Source organism: Heptranchias perlo, chromosome 2 (genome assembly GCF_035084215.1).
Source record: "Heptranchias perlo isolate sHepPer1 chromosome 2, sHepPer1.hap1, whole genome shotgun sequence".
NCBI classification, from domain to species: Eukaryota; Metazoa; Chordata; class Chondrichthyes; order Hexanchiformes; family Hexanchidae; genus Heptranchias; species Heptranchias perlo.
This window is the reverse complement of record NC_090326.1, coordinates 117,242,189-117,265,439: the sequence shown is the minus strand read 5'-3', so window position 1 is coordinate 117,265,439 and position 23,251 is coordinate 117,242,189. Positions and strand designations below refer to the sequence as shown.

The 23,251-nt window shown below is 43.3% G+C and overlaps 1 protein-coding gene across 1 annotated transcript in view; it reads right to left on the bottom strand.

Moving 5' to 3' along the window:
- dnah5l (dynein, axonemal, heavy chain 5 like) overlaps positions 1-23,251 on the bottom strand; it is a 352,990-nt gene that overhangs the window by 16,401 nt on the left and 313,338 nt on the right. The window contains exons 73-75 of the mRNA XM_068006271.1: positions 22,264-22,452; positions 21,275-21,407; positions 4,893-5,101 (exon numbers count right to left, since the gene is read on the bottom strand). Coding sequence (XP_067862372.1) covers positions 4,893-5,101; positions 21,275-21,407; positions 22,264-22,452 — 531 coding nt within the window. The remainder of the gene's footprint in view (positions 1-4,892; positions 5,102-21,274; positions 21,408-22,263; positions 22,453-23,251) is intronic.

Below are 23,251 nucleotides of genomic sequence, written 5' to 3'. Positions count from 1 at the left end.
GTAGAGGTCGCGGGTTTGAGAGGTGCTGTCGAAGAAGCCTAGGCGAGTTGCTGCAGTGCATTCTGTGGATGATGCACACTGCAGCCACGGTGCGCCGGTGGTGAAGGGAGTGAATGTTTAGGGTGGTGGATGGGGTGCCAATCAAGCGGGCTGCTTTGTCCTGGATGGTGTCGAGCTTCTTGAGTGTTGTTGGAGCTGCTCTCATCCAGGCAAGTGGAGAGTATTCCATCACACTCCTGACTTGTGCCTTGTAGATGGTGGAAAGGCTTTGGGGAGTCAGGAGGTGAGTCACTCGCCACAGAATATCCAGCCTCTGACCTGCTCTTGTAGCCACAGTATTTATGTGGCTGATCCAGTTAAATTTCTGGTAAATGGTTACCCCCAGGATGTTGATGGTGGGGTGTTCGGCGATGGTAATGCCATTGAATGTCAAGGGGAGGTGGTTAGACTCTCTCTTGTTGGAGATGGTCATTGCCTGGCACTTGTCTGACGCGAATGTTACTTGCCACATATCAGCCCAAGCCTGGATGTTGTCCAGGTCGAGTTGCATGCGGGCTCGGACTGCTTCATTTTCTGAGGGGTTGCGAATGGAACTGAACACTGTGCAATCATCAGCGAACATCCCCATTTCTGACCTTATGATGGAGGGAAGGTCACTGATGAAACAGCTGAAGATGGTTGGGCCTAGGACACTGCCCTGAGGAACTCCTGCAGCAATGTCCTGGGGCTGAGATGATTGGCCTCCAACAACCACTACCATCTTCATTTGTGCTAGGTATGACTCCAGCCACTGGAGTGTTTTCCCCCTGATTCCCATCGACTTCAATTTTAATAGGGCTCCTTGATGCCACACTCGGTCAAATGCTGCCTTGATGTCAAGGGTAGTCACTCTCACCTCACCTCTAGAATGCAGCTCTTTTGTCCAGGTTTGGACCAAGGCTGTAATGAGGTCTGGAGCCGAGTGGTCTTGGCGGAACCCAAACTGAGCATCAGTGAGCAAGTTATTGGTGAGTAAGTGATGCTTTATCGCACTGTCGACGACACCTTCCATCACTTTGCTGATGATTGAGAGTAGACTGATGGGGCGGTAATTGGCCGGATTGGATTTGTCCTGCTTTTTATGGACAGGACATACCTGGGCAATTTTCCACATTGTCGGGTAGATGCCAGTATTGTAGCTGTACTGGAACAGCTTGGCTAGAGACGCAGCTAGTTCTGGAGCGCAAGTCTTCAGCACTACAGCCGGGATGTTGTCGGGGCCCAAAGCCTTTGCTGTATCCAGTGAACTCAGCCATTTCTTGATATCACGTGGAGTGAATCGAATTGGCTGAAGACTGGCTTCTGTGATGGTGGGGATATCGGGAGGAGGCCGAGATGGATCACCCACTCGGCATTTCTGGCTGAAGATGGTTGCAAACGCTTCAGCCTTGTCTTTTGCACTCATGTGCTGGATTCTGCCATCATTTAGGATGGGGATGTTTACAGAGCCTCCTCCTCCCGTTAGTTGTTTAATAGTCCACCACCATTCACGACTGGGTGTGGCAGGACTGCAGAGCTATGATCTAATCCGTTGGTTGTGGGAGTCAGGAGGTGAGTCACTCGCCGCAGAATACCCAGCCTCTGACCTGCTCTTGTAGCCACAGTATTTATGTGGCCGGTCCAGTTAAGTTTCTGGTCAATGGTGACCCCCAGGATGTTGATGGTAGGGGATTCCTGGGCAATTTTCCACATTGTCGGGTAGATGCCAGCGTTGTAGCTGTACTGGAACAGTTTGGCTAGAGGCGTGGATAGTTCTGGAGCACAAGTCTTCAGCACTACAGCCGGGATGTTGTCAGGGCCCATAGCCTTTGTTGTACCAAGTGCACTCAGCCATTTTTTGAAATTACGTGGAGTGAATCGAATTGGCTGAAGACTTACTTCTGTGATGGTGGGGATATCGGGTGGAGGCCGAGATGGATCATCCACTCGGCACTTCTGGCTGAAGATGGTTGCAAATACATCATATTCCATCAATTGCATCTCATTATAATAATATTTGGGAGGATGTATTTATTATATGCTAACTGACACTTCTGGCAGAAAATGCTGGAAGTGGCAGGTGCAAGCGGAGAGCTGGCAGAGCAGCTCTTGGAGAACTTTCTCTTACATTTAAGTAGAAAATCCCGCACACAGGATACTAAAGCAGGAAGGTAATGTCAAACTTATACAAGACCTTAATTAGGCTGCAATTGTGAACTTTGGGGCGCTGCCTTATAGGGAGGATGAAAGCAGTGAAAAAGGTGCAGCATAGATTCACTAAGATATTACCAGAGATGAGGGGTTGCAGTTATGAAGGAGCACGTGAAAGGCTATGTCTTTTTTCACTGGAGTTGAGATGGTTAGGGGGTGACCTGATGGAGGTTTTCAAGATTATGAAAGTTATGATAAAGCAAATCGTGATTTTTGTTTCCATTGGTCACTGAGGCTGTAACAAGAGGCACAAATTTAAGGTAATCACAAAAAGCATTAAAGGGGAGATTAGAAAAAATGTCTGTATGGAAAATGCTTAGAATGTGTAATTTCTGCCACAAACCATGGTTGAAGCACAGTCCATACATTCTTTTAAAAAGGAATTGGATAGTTGTTTGAAAGAGAGGAATATTAAAGGGTGGGAATGAGGACCAAGCAGAGAAGTGGGATTAGAATAGGTGGCTAATGTGGACAAAGGGCAGTGTGTACCATCCACAGGATGCATTGCAGCAACTTGCCAAGGTTTCTTAGACAGCACCTCCCAAACCCGCAACCTCTACCACCTAGAAGGACAAGGGCAGCAAGGACATGGGAACACCACCACCTGCACATTCCCCTCCAAGTCACACACCATCCTGACTTGGAAATATATCGCCGTTTCTTCATCGTCGCTGGGTCGTAATCCTGGAACTCCCTTCCTAACAGTAGTGTAGGAGTACTTTCACCACATGGACTGCAGCGGTTCAAGAAGGCGATTCACCAACACCTTCTCAAGGGCAATTAGGGATAGGCAATAAGTGCTGGCCTTGCCAGCGATGCCCACATCCCATAAATGAATTTTTAAAAATCTAGCACTGACTTGATGGGTCAAACAACATGTTTCTGTATTGTAACATTTTATGATTCCCAGCAAAACAGGCGTACAAATGTCAAAGAAGCAGATAAATCTTTTTCTGTCTAGTGTAAATGGGTTACCTGAGATGATTATCTTGGCGGCAGAATGTGTAAAGTGCATCAATTACTTCAGGTACTGACACATTCAGTTTAATGCATTAGTCTGATGCTCCATTTACTTTGGTACACTGCTTTCGACAGCAGCTCTGACTTTGGTGGTAGGACAGTATAATAATTGATGTGCTGTTGTTGCCTCTGGAGGCACACAGACCCATTCTGGTGGCAAAACAGACAGTGACCACCATCATGCCCACTGAAGCCAGCATTGCAGTTTTGCCATTCACTGCACCATGTGTACCTTCTTCAAATATTTGATAGCTAGAAAATAGTCACAAACTGCAACTGAAACACTAGCTTCTATTCACAGTTGCTTTTCTGTTGAGCCAGTACTATACAATCTACTCCACAATGCAATGCATCGAATCCTCTAGCACTGATTCTGCAATATAAACAGGCCAACAAGTACAACTGATGCTCCAAATAATACAATTTAATATTGCCAAAAAATATGAGAGTAAATGTGTTCTTGCCTTAGAGAGTTTAGTTTTTTTTATTTTAAAATTTTCCGTTCCTATTTTTCCTCAGTTTGCTAAAATCCATTTCCCCGGGTTAATTTTCGAGTGTAGTGAACAACACTTGGAGGGTGAATTTACTGTCTTCTCGAATTTTAGTGAAAAAAAATCAGCACAAGTATGGAGCAGTGCTTTCTGCTTAAAACTCACGTTGAGTTTTTGTTAATATTATTAAAGACAGGACTTTTAGATCCTGAAGTATTCCTAGTTAGAGGCAGCAGGTAACTGTTTCACAGAACATGCATCATCAGTCCCTATTCACATTGCTTGTTAAGGAGTTATCAAGTACAAAAGTACAAAGAGGCAGAATAGGAGCCATGACTTGCGTCCTGGTGTTTGTTTTGCTGAGGATAAATATTCATTGAAACCCTTATTAACATTAGCAACTGTCATATCTGAATAATAAAGGGACAAATATAAGTGTGACAAAAATATATTTTTAAAAACATACTGTTGGTGTTTAATTAATATTTTTTAAATTCTGTAAAGCAAACACAAAACCAGACTGTCCAGTCCAAAACTAGACCAGTGGCAAGCGTGCTGCTGGTGTGCCTGTAGAGAATAGTTTCTGTGTAAAACAGGCCTAATTAGGATAGGGGTCAGTAAATGCAATTTAAAGGGACCTTCGATCAAGCTGATGGTGATTGTGTCAGGGCAGGCTGAGCCTCGGTAACTCTGAGAAAGATAAATAGAAACCCCAAGGTATACAACAGATTAAAAAGAGATCACAGAGGCGGAACAAGAAAATGAAATACTTGGAAAAGGAATTGAGACAGTACAGCTGCTCTCTATAAATCATCAAAATTGATGCATACAATAGGTATTTTTAGTACTTAAAAAACCTGTCAAAAGTGATTTTCATTTTGTCAATGTTGGAAAATGTCAAGTTAAATTGGCAGTTTCAGAACAGGAATATAGTTTTTTTAAATAAAATTTTCAATTACTTTAAGAAAACCCTGCTAAAGTGTTCTACTAATTCATTACAGCTTTGTAATAGTAGCTGTAAAATAAATTAACACATCTTGTGTTCTCAAAATAGTAAAAGCAAGGTGATTGTAAGACTTAGCCATCGTTAATAACTGTTGTGTGGTGTTTAAGTGGTGTAGTTTTAACTATTTCAGTGCCAGCTGCTCTAACCTGAGGATTAAAGAACCCTGTCATCCAGAATTGGTTTGGTCGTCCATCAAAAATCCAGCTGTGGAATTGCTGATTTCTTTCGAGCAGCTCTGTAAACCAGAACCCAAGAGTAGCAGATTCCCAGGAAATTTTGAACCAGAGCTTTGGAATCCGGGCATCATATATGTTATCAAGAGCATCTCTCAAGTCCTCAGACATTATAATTGTTCCTAAATTAAAAAAAAAAATAACAATCATCTTCAGAAAACATGGCAATGACAATACTTTCAGTTCTCATATAAAAAAGCTGAAGAAATTGTTCAATGACGATGTTTTGAAAAAGTAACTTTCTTACAGCCAGTTTATCAAAATACATTATTTTCTTGTCTACTGCTGTTTTTCTTTGTTCCCTATAATTCTTCTCCATCTATAAACTACCACAATTGATGGTAACAACCACACAGTAAACCAGCCGTGTAAGGTTTATTCATAGCAACATGCTGTAAATTTGCTTCCAGCTGTCCACTGTCATCTTTAAAGAATCTCATTGTTGTGAGGCCTTAATTTCCTCTCAAATGCTCATATTCAGGAATGGTTACATTTCATAAACACAAACTACTAATCTAACTATGCTGGATAGCAGATGTAAACCAGTCTAAATCCAGACCAATTTAGGTTTATTCAGAAAAATCTGAATTTGGACCAATTTCAACCATTTCAAACTCAAACAGGATTTCCCTTTAAAAACATACTGCATTTGCAAATGAAGGGTTTTTAGGGGTTGTGTAAAATATGAAGCAAATGGATTTGCTCAGTTTGATTGCAATTATTCACTTTTGGTTTTTATCTATTCATTAAGTATATCAAATGTACTGTGTGCTGACCAAGGAATTATAGGTGATGTCCATGATATTACATGACTTCAGGTCACTTAACTTATGTGCCTTAATGGTTTTATATTCACACAGATATTTGGTATAAAGATAATAAAGCATTTTGAAATAAACTAAAAATTTCAGTTTAAAACTACAGCCTCTGCTAAATAACAGATAGGGGGACCTCAAATAAACGTGTTAAGTTAAGTATTTGTATGTTAGTATCCCATGAAATAATTTCAAAGCCCTTGAGTTTAACCTCAGTGTGCCGATACCAAGTAAATGTATTTTTTTTAAACTGGTTTGATTCCCACTTGCTTCTAGTTGTAATATTAGCTATGGTTTGTTCCAATATAAAGGATGGAAACATGAAACTTAAGAGTACAAAAAAGATTTTTTAAGCATATTATGGATAAACAGTTTGTAAAGTGCATCCTTAGATTTCATTTTATGGTGATGTTCTTGACTATATTTTCTAAAAACAGCTTCAATAAGTATTTTTGTGTCAGATTCAGGTGTAATATTTTAATCATATCTTTTTAAACAACAATGCAATTTTATTTTTTAAAAACTTAATAATTTGATTTAAATTTGACTGACCTTTCTAAACCCAATTTCACTCCAAGCATGGCATATTGCATATAAAAGATATGCTACACGAGGCAGTTGGATATTACATATTTTCCTCACACTTTTGAACAGGGTCTAAAACTCACTTATGATCATGTCACTCATGAATTATTGCTCGTGTGGAAAAATAAATGTAATATTCTACTGTCTCCTGTATTACACTCTATTTACAAGGTAGGCTGTACGTACATACTGGACTTGTGTCATTTTTAATGATTTTATTGTGCTCTTCAACAGAAATTATGCGGTCAATTTTTGTCTTCACCACCCGCCCCTTATAGAAGCCGTATGATTTTCATTCCGTCAAAAACAATAGAATGAAAATCGGGCAGGTTGTACAATGGGCGGGCGGTCCACTCTGCCCAATTATCACCCGGTGCTGAAGACAACAATTTTTTTTTTTATTCGTTCACGGGATGTGGGCGTCGCTGGCAAGGCCGGCATTTATTGCCCATCCCTAATTGCCCTCGAGAAGGTGGTGGTGAGCCGCCTTCTTGAACCGCTGCAGTCCGTGTGGTGACGGTTCTCCCACAGTGCTGTTTGGAAGGGAGTTCCAGGATTTTGACCCAGCGACAATGAAGGAACGGTGATATATTTCCAAGTCGGGATGGTGTGTGACTTGGAGGGGAACGTGCAGGTGGTGTTGTTCCCATGCGCCTGCTGCCCTTGTCCTTCTAGGTGGTAGAGGTCGCGGGTTTGGGAGGTGCTGTCGAAGAAGCCTTGGCGAGTTGCTGCAGTGCATCCTGTGGATGGTGCACACTGCAGCCACAGTGCGCCGGTGGTGAAGGGAGTGAATGTTTAGGGTGGTGGATGGGGTGCCAATCAAGCGGGCTGCTTTATCTTGGATGGTGTCGAGCTTCTTGAGTGTTGTTGGAGCTGCACTCATCCAGGCAAGTGGAGAGTATTCCATCACACTCCTGACTTGTGCCTTGTAGATGGTGGAAAGGCTTTGGGGAGTCAGGAGGTGAGTCACTCGCCGCAGAATATCCAGCCTCTGACCTGCTCTCGTAGCCACAGTATTTATATGGCTGGTCCAGTTAAGTTTCTGGTCAATGGTGACCCCCAGGATGTTGATGGTGGGGGATTCGGCGATGGTAATGCCATTGAATGTCAAGGGGAGGTGGTTAGACTCTCTCTTGTTGGAGATGGTCATTGCCTGGCACTTATCTGGCACGAATGTTACTTGCCACTTATCAGCCCAAGCCTGGATGTTGTCCAGGTCTTGCTGCATGCAGGCTCGGACTGCTTCATTATCTGAGGGGTTGCGAATGGAACTGAACACTGTGCAGTCATCAGCGAACATCCCCATTTCTGACCTTATGATGGAGGGAAGGTCATTGATGAAGCAGCTGAAGATGGTTGGGCCTAGGACACTGCCCTGAGGAACTCCTGCAGCAATGCCCTGGGGCTGAGATGATTGGCCTCCAACAACCACTATCATCTTCCTTTGTGCTAGGTATGACTCCAGCCACTGGAGAGTTTTCCCCCTGATTCCCATTGACTTCAATTGGCCCCTGTTAGTGTAGATGGGATTGAGAAGTAATTCTGAGATTATTATGATATGGTTCCCTGTGGTTCTAAGCAGCAATTGCACCAGTTTAAGTGTTTATTGTTGAAGCTGGAAGAAGTGTTTTTGATCTGTGTTTCTGCATTGTTTTGGAAGCTTATGGTCATATTTCTGTCAAACGCCATGAAGACAAAGTCTGGAGTAAGAATGGTTCATTCAGCCCAGTGAACCCACTCAATCCAGAGTCCATGTAGATTCATTCAATTGCGGACTCCCCTTCCCCCACCTGTTAATTTCTATTTTAAAGAACATGGTTCTTTCCCCTATTTCTCCTGAAGAATAATCAAGCAGTAATATTGCCATCTCTATAGCCCTTAGTTCCTCTTATGATCTAGTTCCCTTTTCAAGGTGTCAATTAATACAAAATCAACTACATTTTCTGGAATCTGTTCCACATTCATTATACTGTGGAAAAACACCTGTGTTCTTTAGTCCTATGCTGATTGTCCAAACTAAATATTTGTTTAATTCAACCTTATCTTTACCTTCCATTATTTTAAAGACCTGCATTATGCCTCTCCTCAGTGTTCTTGTCTCCCATGTAATAAGTTTAGTTCCTTGAGCTTATCTTAACAAAATAGTTCCCTAAGGCCTGAAATCATTCTGCTCACTTTTCTCTAAACATTTTCTAATGGTTTCACACTGACTGACTGTTTTCAGATATGATCATTGATCGCTCCAACATCCTTTTCGATTTCAGCCCATATCATGTTATTTCAAGCTCTGATTCACACCCGAGTGGCCCTTGAACAATAACATATGGTGTCTCCTGGATCAATAGATACCCTCATGACAGTGAGCACTGCGTGGAACTTTTGTTTTGATTTCATCTGATTTAACCCAATTGATTTAATTTTGTTGTTATAGTTTTTTTGTTTAAAATCAGCTTGGTGCATCAAGCCTTCCCTCAAATTTTAGGCGAGCATTTGATAGTGTGCCGAGGGGGTTAAGCTTGCCTGGACCCACAATTAAGCTGGCCTATTTAAGATAGGTCTCTTTCAACAATCTCACAGTCCCATTGGTCTATCTAAATTAGGGCCCTATCATGTTACTTTGAGCTTGTGTTTGTGCCCGGGAGACCCTTGACTAACATACCAAGTCCATTGATTCATAGGATGCCTTTAGAGATTAGTAGTTACTGCATTAAATTTTTGCTTTGATTTCACCTACTTTGACCCCTCAGATTTCATTTTATTTTTTAGTTTTTTTTGTGAGTAAATCAGTTTGAGCAAGCCAACCCCTCTGAAAAAATATCAGTGGTGTCACCTCTTGAAGGGGAAGGACTTGTATGTATCCCAGTGGGATTAGGTTCTACAATCCTACTGGTCTATTTAAAATAGGATCCCTGGATTTGTAAAGCTAATTTGGGTGGGCCATCTCCCCCTGCAATTTTAATCTCTACACTGAGGGAGGCACAAGCCAAACTCCACAGGGTTGGCCCAGCCCAATTCCACAATTCCTGTTGGCATAATTTAAAATAGGACACATTCATGTTATTTTGAGCTGTGGTTTGTGCCCAGGTAACCCTTGAGTATCAACATACCTTGTCTAGTGGCTTACTGACACCTTATAGTGTTTTTGTTTTGATTTCTACTGCTTTTACAATTTTAATGTAATAATTTTTAGAAGCTTATTTTGTCTAAAAACAGTTTGAGTGGGCCATCCCTCCCTAAACCTCTAGTAGTGCCTTACTTGAGGCATTTCATGTTCCCTTTGGCTTGCGTTTTGTTTAGCCACACAATTCCACTGGCCCATCATAAAATAAAACCCATTCATAATATAAACATTTACTTCTATCTGCTCCTATGTGTATTACCCTGCATTTTCCATATTAAAATTCATCTGCCAAATCTCAGTCCATCTACATAATTGGTCTAAGTCGCTCTCAAATTATCAATGTAATTTCTATTTGTTACCTGCCCACATAGTTGGTTTAATTGTGTTAATTTGACCATGTGAGAATCGAATGACATAATATATGGAAGAGAATCTTACATAACTCATCATACATTTCCCAGGTGAATTTCAACAATTTCAAAATAGTCACCAATTACTCTGTCATTTGCTGCTGCTGGTGGTGAGATCATGGGCAGCATTTTAGCACCCGCTATCGGGTGCGTTCCTGGCGGGGGGGCCCCGAAAATCGGGAAATCCCGGAGCGGGACCGGAGCCCGCCTCGAATCCGCGCACTTCCGGGTTCCCCACTGACGCGCCGGCGTGCGCGCGCAGCCCCCGCTGGTGGGAATCCCGCAGGCAATTAAAGCCAGCGGGATGTCACTTGACGCTGTTTATTTTGCTTGTTCAGGTCATTAACTGACCTGATTAAGGGATTATGTGAGGAGGGGTGGGATTTTAGAGCAAACTGGGACTGTTTCCCACACTGGGGGAAACACTCCCAGTTCAAATGGACCTGTTGCAGCTGTCAGCCTGTGGCAGCTGCAAAGGTCCATTTGACAGGTGGCGGTGGGGGGGAGACCCTCACTCATTGCAGGAGGCCACTCTGTCACTTGGGATAAAGTTTGGTCTCCACCACCCTCCTCCTGACAATCAAAGTCACCAACTTGCACACTTACCCCGGGGTCCAGAGACATGTACCTACCTTGCGGACCCCCTCAGATGTACATCTTGCGGATGGGGGCTGCCGTAGCTGCAGTCATGACCTCCTCGGAGGGCGAACAGCATCACCAGCCTCACCAGCCTCACCATCCAAGCCGTCCACCTCTGACATGTGGAGCTCCACAACAGAGTGCGGTGACACATCCACCTGTACAGCAGGAGGGAGGGCTACCGCAGAGAGAGATGCGTCGCAGAGGGCACTACCCTCGCCACAGGGTCCACAGACCGAGGCTCAGCTTCCTGGACCTCTCTGAGCAGCAGTGCACACGGAGGCTCAGAGTCACTCGACATGTAGTCGTGGACATCTGCAGCCTCCTTCATGCCAAGCTGCTCCTGGCTGGCCCGAGCACCATCTTCTTACCTGACACTGTCAAAGTCACCACGGCCCTAAACAACTTCTCCTCCGCATCCTTCCAGGGTGCAACCGGGGACATTGCCAACATCTCTCAGCCGTCTGCACAAAAGAGCCCTGCAAATACACCTACACCCACTCTGCAGTGACACAATGGGTGGCATCAGTTGTGGGTCTTCATAGTGATCCTCAGGAAAGGGCATTATTGCACAAACCAGACAAGATTCGTGAAGACGTGGCAGTAGTGGTGCCAATATAATATGTAATGTGAGTTGGTCAGAAATTCAATATAAGTAACAACCATGACAAACCCTCAAACACCCTTGTGCATCCCCTTCATGCTCACGACACGTTTGCCTTACACTGCCTACTGCACATATGTGATGCATGCCCTGTGGCTGCAGCATAGGTAGTGGCAGGTTGAGTGAGGCTGGCCGTGAAAGAGATGCACGAGGGGGTGAGTATGAGATAGAGCCATGAGATTGTATGAGGATTGGGTTGAGTGGTAGTGGCGGGATGAGTACTGGCGAGGTGAGTAGGTGCAGGTAAGATGAGGATGAGGTTTGAGTGGGTATAAGGGGTGATGTGACAGAGTAGTGTTGGCAGTACAGAAGGAGATGTGGGGTGGGGGCGGTGATGTGGCAGACGGAGTGTAGGGGAAAGAGTAAGTGTACTCACTTTGGCTGACCTACTGAGGTCATTGGAGCGCCTCCTGCACTGTATGCAGGTGGGCGATATGTTGGTGGTGCTGGTGACCTCCTCTGCCACCTCGAGCCAGGCCTTCCTGGTGGCAGAGGCAGGCCGCTTCCTCCCGCCCGCTGGGGGGAAGATCTCTGTCCTCCCCCTCCTCCTCACCCCATGTATTGATACCTGGAGTGAGGCATCATTAAACTGGGAGCAGCCTTCCCCCTGGGCTGCTCCATGCTGTGATGTTTTCTGTTTGTTGCGGCATCTGTCAGTGGAGGACTGCCCCTTTAAATAGAGCTCCTCCAGCTGACAGATCATACTGTGCATGTGGAGCCCACCCGACGCGCAGATCAGCAGTGGGGAACCCGGAAGACAAGGTCAGTGGATCCAATTGAGCTACGGTCGTGCGGGGAGCTGACTGATTTCGCTGGGCGCTGATAGCCCCCCCGCCGGGAACCCGCAGCCCTGGTAACATCGGGCCCCATCAGTCTGCTCGCCAGTGGTGCATATCGGAAATCTGATGTCACTGCCCGTGAATTTCCGACCATTGTGGTCAGTAAATTATAAGTAATGTGCACCCAAGTTTCTGATATACTTAACCAGTAGGCAAAGCTTCTCATTGACAAAATTAACTAAGAAAATCATAGGGCGCTAAATTGGGCCGTGTAACGCGTTTCCAGCGTGACGTGCGCCGGACGCCATCTTGGTATAGGAGTTAGCACAGGCACAGATAACGAACACTGGAATCATGTAAAGTAGGGAAAAAATGGCTTCAATCGGTGTGCAAAGCTGATTTAAAGTGATAGACACCATTTTGGGACCTATTGCTCAACTCTACGCACAGTCTTAACCCCGACCATCTGAATGTGTCTTAGAGTGCCTGGCAGACCCCAACCAGCACTATTTAAAGGAACCATGCAGGATTTACAGGTTAGTGGCTGGATTATTGCTTCAGGATGACGAGACATTTGTAACTGTTTTTGGAGATCTCCTAGACTTGAATACTAGGATGCGGGGACACAGCCTAACATTTAGAGCCAGGACGTGCATGAAGTTAGGAAATGCTTCTACATGCAAAGGGTGGGAGACATTTGGAACGCTCTTCTGCAGATGGCAGTTAATGCTAACTCACTTGTGAATGTTAAATCTGAGATTGATAGATTTCTGTGAACCAAGGGTATTAAGGGATATGTGGCTAAGGCAGGTATATGGAGTTAGGTCACAGGTCCACCATGATCTAATTGAATGGTGGAACAGGCTTGAGGGGATAAATGCAACTGCCACTTGCTGCCTCATGATATCTGCCACCATCTCCTGCAAGAAAGCGGGACGTGTGTCTGGGTGATGTGCCTGTCATGGTTGAATAGCTAGTGTGTGTGGCCTGTGAGTTGTGGGTGGGCGAGTTGAAACAGTGGTAATGTGTAAGGGTGAGAGGAAGCATCTGGTTGTAAGAGCTGAGTACTGATGGAAAGAGTTTGTTGGTATGTGGGTGATGGGGGTGTAGTCCATGGTACAGTTGGTAGGAGACGCCACTTGACAGTTGACATCACTCAACTTGGCCACTCATGTCAAAGCATTGAACTTCTTCCTGCACTGCATCCATGTTCATGATGCTGTGCGCCTGGCATTGACTTCGTCCCCTGCTGCCTCCCACTGCCTTTTGAATATATGTCTGGAGGCCTCTTGTTCCCCCCGCCCCACCTCTGCGGATATAGGATGTCCCTCCTTCTGTCCACCTCTTGCACCAAGGTCTCTAGTGCATCAGCAGAGAACCTTGGTGCATGCACTCTCGCAGGCCTGGTACAAACTCAAGTCGGCAGATTGCTGAGATCCGGCATGCAGATTGGAGGATGTGGGATTTAGTAGTGTGCAACCTTTAGTCAATGTTTTAACATAACTCATCAGTGTGTAAACATAAGGATGGAACCTGCATCTGTGTTTTACGTGTGCGATGTCTGATCTCCATTTAGACTCCATGCAGACGGCAGACAGTTATTTTCAGCAAATAACAGGTACCAGCTACCTTTAAGAGATTTCTAAGAAATATCCTCCCTTTAAGAGATTGAGCTCCCCCAGGTGGTGCAAATTGCGAATTGCATTGATTCCACATTCAAGGCCCGGTATGGAACGCTGAATGCAGCTGAGTCCACCTGCCAGCCGAAACTTGAATCCTGCCTGTGCAGGGGTCATTGGGTGTGGGGTGATAGCACATCACGATACCCGTGCCCAAAAACGGCCCATATCCAATTTTTTTTCCCCATAATTTCCAAACATTATAGAATCCTGCATCAGACACTGTAGAACAAAAAAAAATCAAAAGCAAAATACTGCGGATGTTGGAAATCTGAAATAAAAACAGAAAATGCTGGAAATACTCAGAAAGTCTGGCAGCATTTTTGGAGAAATAGAGTTAATGTTTCAGGTCGAAGACCTTTCGTCAGAACTTGAAGAAGTTGAAGATTTAACTGTTTTTAAGTAGGTACAGAGCCAGGGAAAAGGTGGGGGGGGTGGGTGGTGGAAGGGGAGGGGAGGAAAGAACAAAAGGGAAGGTCTCTGATAGGGTGGAGGGCAGGAGTGATTAAATCCTTTGGGAGACCAAAAGCGGATTGGGTGATCACTTTGCTGAACACCTCCGCTTAGTCCACAAGCGTAACCCTGACCTTCCGGTCGTTTGCCATTTTGATTCTCCATCCCAATCCCACTCTGACCTCTCTTTCCTCGGCTTCCTATGCTGTTCCAATGAAGCTCAACAGAAGCTCGAGGAACAGCACCTCATTTTCAATTAGGCACCTTCTGGACTCAACTTTGATCATAACCACTGCTCCCATTTTTTCGGACTGCAGGTGCTGGTAATGATTCTGCTGTTGCCATTTACAGCTCCTATAGACCCATCTTTTGTTTCTTTACTTGTCCCATCACCACCTTCCTTGCCTTGCACCATCATCCCTTTTGACATTTAATCACTCCTGCCCTCCATCCTATCACAGACCTTCCCTTTAGTACTTCCCCCGCCCCCCCTTTCCCTGGCTCTGTACCTGCTTAAAAACTGTTAAACCTTCAACTTCTTCCAGTTCTGATGAAAGTCATCAACCTGAAATGTTAACTCTGTTTCTTTCTTCACAAATGCTGCCAGATTTGCTGAGTATTTCCAGCATTTTCTGTTAGACACCTGGGATCAAAATGGCTTCTAACTAGGTTTCCTGTCTGTCCTCAAAATCAAACACTTAATACAAAGGGACAGTAATTATATTTTTGAAGGGTATAATTTACCATGCAGTAATAATTTTACAATGTGCTTTTAATATCAGTGTGCCATTAGGGGGAATTTTAACTCCCGGGCAGAAAGCCGGTGGGACACCCGGTCCATTTTAACAGCTAGACCTCATTAACATTCCACTGGCTAGCTGCCTGCCCGAAATAGGCTTTCAGAGGCTTTAGGCCTGCGACAATTGGGCATCCCAGAGGCCACCAGGCTAGCAATTAGGTAAGTCGGGCGAGGGGAGGTTGAGAAGCAGAAGTAGGGGTGGGGGAGAGCATGAGGCAGCAGCAGCCCAAACTTTATTTGAAAGAAAGTTTGAAAGTTTAGAAAAGAAATCAAAATAATTTATGGCAGAATGTTAACAATTTTTCATGTTCACAAGCCCTGCATACAGCAATCATTTCTATTATGTAACTTGCAAATAGCATAGTTGGAAGTCCAGTCTATCTTCACTATAACGGGCCATGCTTGTAACGAACACCCAGTTTTAAGGATCCCAACAGTAACACCTGATTATTTTCAAAGGCGGTTAGCCCTACTACAAAGGACACTTAAGCAGGGTTGACCCAGACTGACCCGGATTCCACGATGGAATTCAAGCTGAGGCTAATTGAAAGATAACCAATTGTAGTGTGAATTCCACATGACATATGCATTCTCTGCCTGGTAAGATGGCCCGTCATCTGCACAAAAACTGCAACGAGGCAACGGAGTGGGGAGGCAACTACAGCAAGGCAGCGTGCATGAAGATGATGAGTAAGAGATCTTCTTTTGTCTCTGAAAACAAAACTTTGAACCATCAATGATTTGGACCGTAAAAGAAAATAGCCAAGCCCCTGCACGAGCAACTATTAGCGATGAGGACATTACTGAATGAGTGACATTGAGTCAGGGAGAGGATGAGGAAACTTCTGGTGATGAGGACTTGGAAGGCACAGAGCCAATTATCCCTTCACTGGATGAGTTCAGAAAGGCAATCGCAACTGTGTGAGACTTCACCAGTTGCCATTTTGTTTTAACCTTCTACCTGAACATCTTTTTGAACTGGTTAACAAGATATAAACAGCATGCACTGAGAAAAGCACAAATAACATGATGCAGTGTACACTGTATGGTGCCAGGGCTGAGGGACTTCAGTTATGTGGAGAGATTGGAGAAGCTGGGGTTGTTCTCCTTAGAACAGAGAAGGTTAAGGGGAGATTTGATGTTTAAAATCATGAATGGTTTTGACAGAGTAAATAAGGACAAACTGTCTCAAGTGGCAGAAGGGTCAGTAACCAGAGGACACAGATTTAAGGTGATCGGCAAAAGAGGCGACATGAGGAAACATTTTTTTACGTGGTGAGTTGTAATGATCTGGAATGCGTTGCCCGAAAGGGTGGTGGAAGCAGATTCAATAGTAACTTTCAAAAGGGAATTGGATAAATACTTGAAGGGAAAAAAATTTCAGGGGAATGGAACTAATTGGATAGCTCTTTCAAAGAGCCGGCACAGGCACGATGGGCCAAATGGCCTCCTCCTGTGCTGTACCTATTATGATACTATGAATTCAAATTGGTCGTTTCTTAATTTTTCTGTTGCAGCAAATCACCAAACTCTACTATAGTGAACACCCTGATATAGCAATCTTTTCTGTCAGTCCCGAGGGGGTTCGTTATAGTGAAGTTTGATTGTAATTAATTCCCACACTTGCATTACATTAAAGGTTCAAAGTGGCTAGTATCTTCAGGAATCTCAGTGTAGAGATTACAATGCCCAAATCTGTAAATAAGAGCATTGACTACAGTGATGATAACAAAATTATCATACTGTACATGCAGTTCTCAACTTTTCCATTTGTTCTTTAGGGCTCATAATCACTCAGTCACTGAACATGAAGTCTAAGAAGGACCCTTTATCTGTGACTCAGAGATCTCATTTAATCTCTTTATCCCACTTACAATAATTACTACTTTCTTTTAAATGGGAGAAACAATATACAGTAGCTACACATGTAAATCAGAGATCTACATCTGTAGATGAAGCTGCTACTTTCTATATGTTTTTAAACGGTAACAGTTTTGCTACTGATCATGTATGCACAGCCATTAGTTGACCTTGTGATCATCAAAACCTATACCTCCCAGCATTCAGTGCACATCTTCACTCATTCACAGATGTCAGGAAAGATTATTCTTCAACTCAAACATTATGGAAATGGAAATAAAATGCAATGCCTGAGTAATTAACCTGTTCTTTTGCAGTTAAAATTGAATCAGTTCACCTCTAGACATTTGGGAAAGCAATTTCTGCATTCAAAATTAAATTCTGACAGAAAAGCTGGAAAAGCTTTAAACATATATAATGGCAAACTACACTGTCAATCTAGTATTGTAACCTCTTGAGGTAGAAGGTTAAAACAAAATGGCAACTTTATGTAAAGAATAACAATACCGGTAAGCTGTTTAGATCATGAAACCTTTTTTCTCACCTCCTCCCATCATGGACATTTGTGACTCACCTGGACAACACATGCTTCCAGACTACCTCTTATTGATACACCCACACCAGTAATAATTAAATTCTAGTCTGAAATTCCAGATCTCCTTTTTGCAGTCAAAGCACAAACAGATCAGTTTCTATTTTGAATGCCATCTTGATATTTTCCTTAATCGGGCCAAATTAATTTCATAAAGACTCATCAGTAGTTTTTTTGCTACCCAATGAATTTTTAATTTTGGCTCAAAGTTTCACAAAATGCATACTCTAAAACATTAAGGCCGGGAATTTCCTTGGAGCTGCTCTCGTACCTCCGTCGTAACTTTGCTGAAGGTGTGGCAGAAACCCCTGTTTACATGCGTAATCAGCATTTCCGCTGAACTTCTGGCAAAGTTATGGCAGCGGAACGGGAGCTGCTCTGAAGAAATTCCCATCCTACGACTCAGGGCTGGTTCAAAACAATTTCAATACATATTTACATGCTGTGACCTACTTTAACTCCAGCAGCTTCAACACATAATGATCCTTAGGTGCCTATCTGCCTACCTTTGTACTAATATTGCCACAACTTTTTCCTCTCAAAAATAAACAATATAAAAAGAATTAACGTTCTGGGCTGAATTTCCCTCCTGTTGTGGGTTAGCGGTGGAATAGTAATACCACCCACCCAAGTAAATCCAAAGCTAACCCGCTACAATTTCATCCTGGGGCCCCCATTTGCCGTGCAGGGTGGCTTTGGAGTGGTAGGACCGCTCTTGATGGATTTACTGCTGAGAAGAGGGAGGGAAAAGGCTGCAGCCAGGTAAAGGGGAGGATCACTTTCTGCAAGAATAGCTGAAGCAGCAGTAGTCTTGGGGATATTGGTGACTGGAAGGGCTCCCAGATTCTTGGACACATCTATAAAGACCCTGTTGTGAAAAATCAGGGCAGAAGAGCAAGATTATTCGGTTGTGAGGGCAGGAAACCATGTAAGAGAGTGTTGCAGGTGGTATGGAGGGAGGTCAGTAATACTTCCACCACTCCAAGAATTGCCGCAGAGTGCTGTAAGAGCTTCAGTAACCTCACAGGGATAGCTAGCTAAGGTAAGTCTAGGAACTGGTATCCCACCAAAACTGCCGCGGTGGCAGTCTTGCTCATCACCAAATCACACGTAACCTGATGGTAACCTGAGCGTCTCCAGGAATGACTTCACTTATTGCACCCTCCCCATCCTGCCCCCACCATTGCCTCTGGAGTCCCCCAAGAATCTATCTTTGGTCCCCTCCTCTTCCTCATCTACATAATGTCGCTTATCCTGTGTCCCCTCTTCTTCACCATCTATATGCTACCACTTGGCGACATCATCTGGAAATGGAAACACAGGATCAGCTCCCGCACTGATGGCACACAGCTCTACTTTTCCATGTTCTGCATCAATCACAAGACCATTGCTACACTGTCCAGTGCCTGTATGACATTAAGACCTGGATAAGCCGAAATATTTTCCGACCAAATGTTGGAAAACCTGAAGCCATTCTCTTCAGCTCCTGCAAGCCCCAGTGTGCTTTTCATGTTGATTCTGTCAACCCACCCTCCCCAGGTGTCATATAAGGCTAAGTCCAGGGGGGTAGGATGTTGGTGAACTGAACCCCGTGCTCAGCTTCCTCCCCCACATCTAATTCATTACCAGCTTTCTTTCATCTGCAAAACATTACCCACTGATAATCCTATCTTTCCCACCACTGCTGTCAAAACCCACAGCTTCAACCTTGAGGCTCAACTTCAATATTCTCGTTGCCAGCCTCCACAAGCTACAACTTATTTAGAATGCTGCAGCCTATGTCAGCCACGCAAAGCCCTACACTCCCATCACCATCCCCCCCCCACCCGGGTCCTTGCTCAGCTCCACTGGTTCTCTATGCCCAGCATCTTCATCTTGGACCATTTAATTTATTTTATCTCTCCTCATTCTTCCTTCCAAAATGCATCACTTCACGCTTCTCTGCATTAAATTTCATTTGCCATGCGTCTGCCCATTTCACCAGTCTGTCTATGCCCTCATGAAGTCTGCTACTATCCTCCACATTGTTTACTACATTTCCGAGTTTTGAGTCATCTGCAAATTTTGAAATTATGCCCTGTGCAGCCAAGTCCAGGTCATTAATATATGTCAAAAAGAGCATTGGTCCTAATACTGACTCCCGGTGGATACCACTGTAAATTTCCTTCCAGTCTGAAAAACAACCGTTCACCACTACTCTCTGCTTTCTGTCTCTTGGCCAATTTTGTATCCACAAAATTGAGGAAGAGGAAGGGGCCAAGGATATATCACTGGGGGACTCTAGAGGTAATAGGGTGGTGGCAGGAAGAGAAGCCATTCCTGGAGATTCTCTGGATAGGTAAAAATCGCACCAAGTGAGAGGAGTTCCACTCAGCTGGACAATGGAGGAGAGGCTTTGGAGGAGGATGGTGTGGATGACCATGTTCAAAGTTGCAGACAGATTGAGGAGGATGAGAAAGGATAATGCACAATGGTCACAGACACAGAGGATTCATTTGTGACTTTGGTTAGGGCCGTTTTTGTGCTGTGACAGGGGCTGAAACCTGATTGGAGAGATTCAAACATGGAGTTGCAGAAGAGGTGGGCACGGATTTCTGAGACAACATATTCAAGGACTTTGGAGAGGAAAGGGAGGTTGGGGTTGTAGTTTAATCTAATTTCTGAATTTGACATCATATTACAGTGATGTAACAGGCCATTTTTTCCCCTTAAGGTCCCTTTTTGATAATATCAGAAAATCACCACAGACACCTACACTTTTTCTTAAAGCACAATGCGATCACCCAATATAGAAAGGGAACTAACAGCAAACAGGGAGAGGGCAATAGTCTGCAGTCTGACATGTGTGGGTGTGAGCCTTTGCTAGCTGGACAGCAGTTACCAGGTGTTCCTTACAAGTGTTGGATGGTGTTTAGCATAGCTCAGCATAAAATGTATTGCCAGCATCCTCCTGACCACAGCATGGACACATACCATCACACTGTATTTCTACCAATTCTAGGTACAGAGCTTCAGCAGCAGCTGCTTGTCTCTCTGCAACTCAATCACGGTAGGCACTGAGCCCTTGATATTTGAGTACATGTTCTCATATCCAGCCATCAGATAACCTTATTCAGCAGCTGTTGCCTCAAGTCTCAGAGTTTCTTTGTCAGCTATACAACAGATATCTATCTACATGGTGGAACAAAACATGCTTGCTATTTTTTTCCCCAATATAAGGTAAATACTTGAAATAAAGTGATTTTTAATCAAATTAATAACAGCCGTGGGGGAATAATACAAATGTCGCAAACAATGAAATATATTAACTTAGTTCAATTAATCTGTTGCTCTCACGTCCTGGTGAAGCACAGGCAGAAATTGTTCCTATTATTCCATCACATTTTTAACTATTGATTTTTTTGGGGGGACTTTCCAGTTTTAAAAAAATGACTGCATGGGCCTACACAGTAAGCTCTCCAAACTTAAAACCTATTTTCAGATGGGGCAATATATTGGCTTTAAACAGCTTGGATCCCAGGTTTCTCACAGCTTGCTGTCCTTGGTTAAACCCAAAAATCTTCTTTCCCCATTCAATTATACATATGCATTTAAAAAAAGGTTATGGCCCGAAAGATTATGCTGTCATCATATTTGCTAGGCATGGTTAGCCTTCTTAGTATTGGTGCCCTTGCCATTATCACTAATCTGCTAAGGGAGGTTGTTGATTGACTACCAATCACATATTAATAGTGCATTTCATGTCGGAATCCTCAATTGGGTCCAACTGTCCTCAAAGTCGCTTGAAAGTCAATTATCATTGTATCATGCGAATACTAGGATGGTAATGATTGTCTACTAATTCAGGTTTAATATTACACAAGCTTTCTGTTTCCTCAATAATGGAAATAAAAGTTTACCATCTATAGCCAATTTCAGGTCTGTCAGTGTACTCCTAACTCGTGCAAGAACTCGTTGCATTCGATCAATTTCCTGACGTAAGAAGATGTTCATTGGTTGGATTACACCCATTTTCTGCAGTCGAGCTTTCACCTGCATAATATAGCCAAAATAATGTTTATTTTATTTCAGCATATGACACTTAACATTTAAAAGCTGCAGCTCTTTTATTTTTAATAGCATCTCCTATGTTTTATTTACATTAACATTTAAGTAATCCTTAATCTAAATATGAAGGTTTTTTTGTGAAATAATCTGCCAAGAAATCTGAAGCACATTATCAATATGAATATTTCTCCCTGGTTCTACAGTATTTGTAGATTACATAAAAGCAGCTTTTATTGTCTTGCCCTAGAAGAACTGTACCGTAGAGAAGTAATGCTGTCAATAAATACTATATTATAAAATAATTCAGTAATTACCTTACATACATTAAGCACCTAAATAGACAATATTTTCTATATTAAGCTCCTTAGTGTATAATTACTTCAAAATTGTAAACAATTAGTAAATAGTACAGTACAGAAAAAGTAAATCCAAAACTCTATTTCAAACTAATCCATGACAGTAGGACACAATGACAGGTTCAAACGACCAAAAAGCAAATTGTGGACTGATGTCGGAAAAGTCTTCTTTGCACAAAGAGTAAATAATACATGAAATAAATTGAAAGCAAAAACCATGGAGTCATTTAAGAAACAGATACTGTGATGGGGAGGTTGTAAGATTGTAAGAATTTCTTTCTCGATGGATGAGCCAAGATGAACGGAATGGTCTTCCTCATCTGTATCTATCCTGTGAATTGTCATCTGTTAATTTCAACTTCTTACTATAGTAGTGAATTCACATAGGCTTCACTAAAAGACTGTGTGTGATGTCTAAAGTCAAGGAATTTTGATTATTTCACCTCAAAATAAAAGCTGAAAATCTGAGGTTATTAGTGTTTTACCTCATGTGGAACATAGTCTGGTGGTAGCTTTTCCAGCATCTCATTTGCAAGGCGTTGTACAGTGCTTTCTCTGGTCTCTCCTTCACCACCGCCACTGTCCTTAGGTTGTATGTTGACTATTGTGTTAAGGGTCTCATTTGCCATATTAGTCTGATAAGTTATATCTGCATTTGGATGAAGCCCAAATACCTATAAAAATAAAATATTCTAAATACATATTTGTGCTGTTACATATTTAAAAAAAGTAAATCTCAGCTTTTCCCATTAATGTTAAAACATAATCATTGAGCCTATGTGAACATTTTGTATGCAATGGCACATTGCCTATATGTTGGATTAATTCTGTAATGAATGGTATACAATTTGAACCATGGTGAAATACCTACGGTGAAGCTGAAAGAAATCTAGGCATTTCAAATGACACAGTATTCAAAGTGTTAAGTCACTGTAGAGTATCAGGCAACAAAGCAAACATAATACTGAACTATAAAACGAAAACAGTAGATTATGGGGTAGATTTTCACCCCAAGCAGACCTCGGGCAGCTGGCCACCTGATAGTCCCAGTGGGAGGCCTGGTCCATTTTATGGGCCAGGCCTCACTGCCTAAAAGGGTGGTAGAGGCAGAAACACTCATCGCATTTTAAAAATACTTGGATTGCACTTGAAGTGCCGTAACCTTCAAGGCTACAGACCAAGAGCAGAAAAGTGGATTAGGCTGGATAGTTCTTTTTTGGCCGGCACAGAAACAATGGGCCAAATGGCCGTAAATTTCTATGATTCTATGATTAGCATTCGGCAAGCAAGCAGAAAACGAGCACTCCGGGGCAACCCGCAGTCTCTGTGCTGCAGCAATATCAGGCGGCCTGGCCGGTCTCTGGGCTGGAAGAAGGTAGAACTGTTGGGAGGGACCCAGAGTGATAGCAGCCCGGGCTGGCATTATGCAGCCTGGAGAAGCACAGGACAGAGCGTGTGCTGCACATGCTCCAC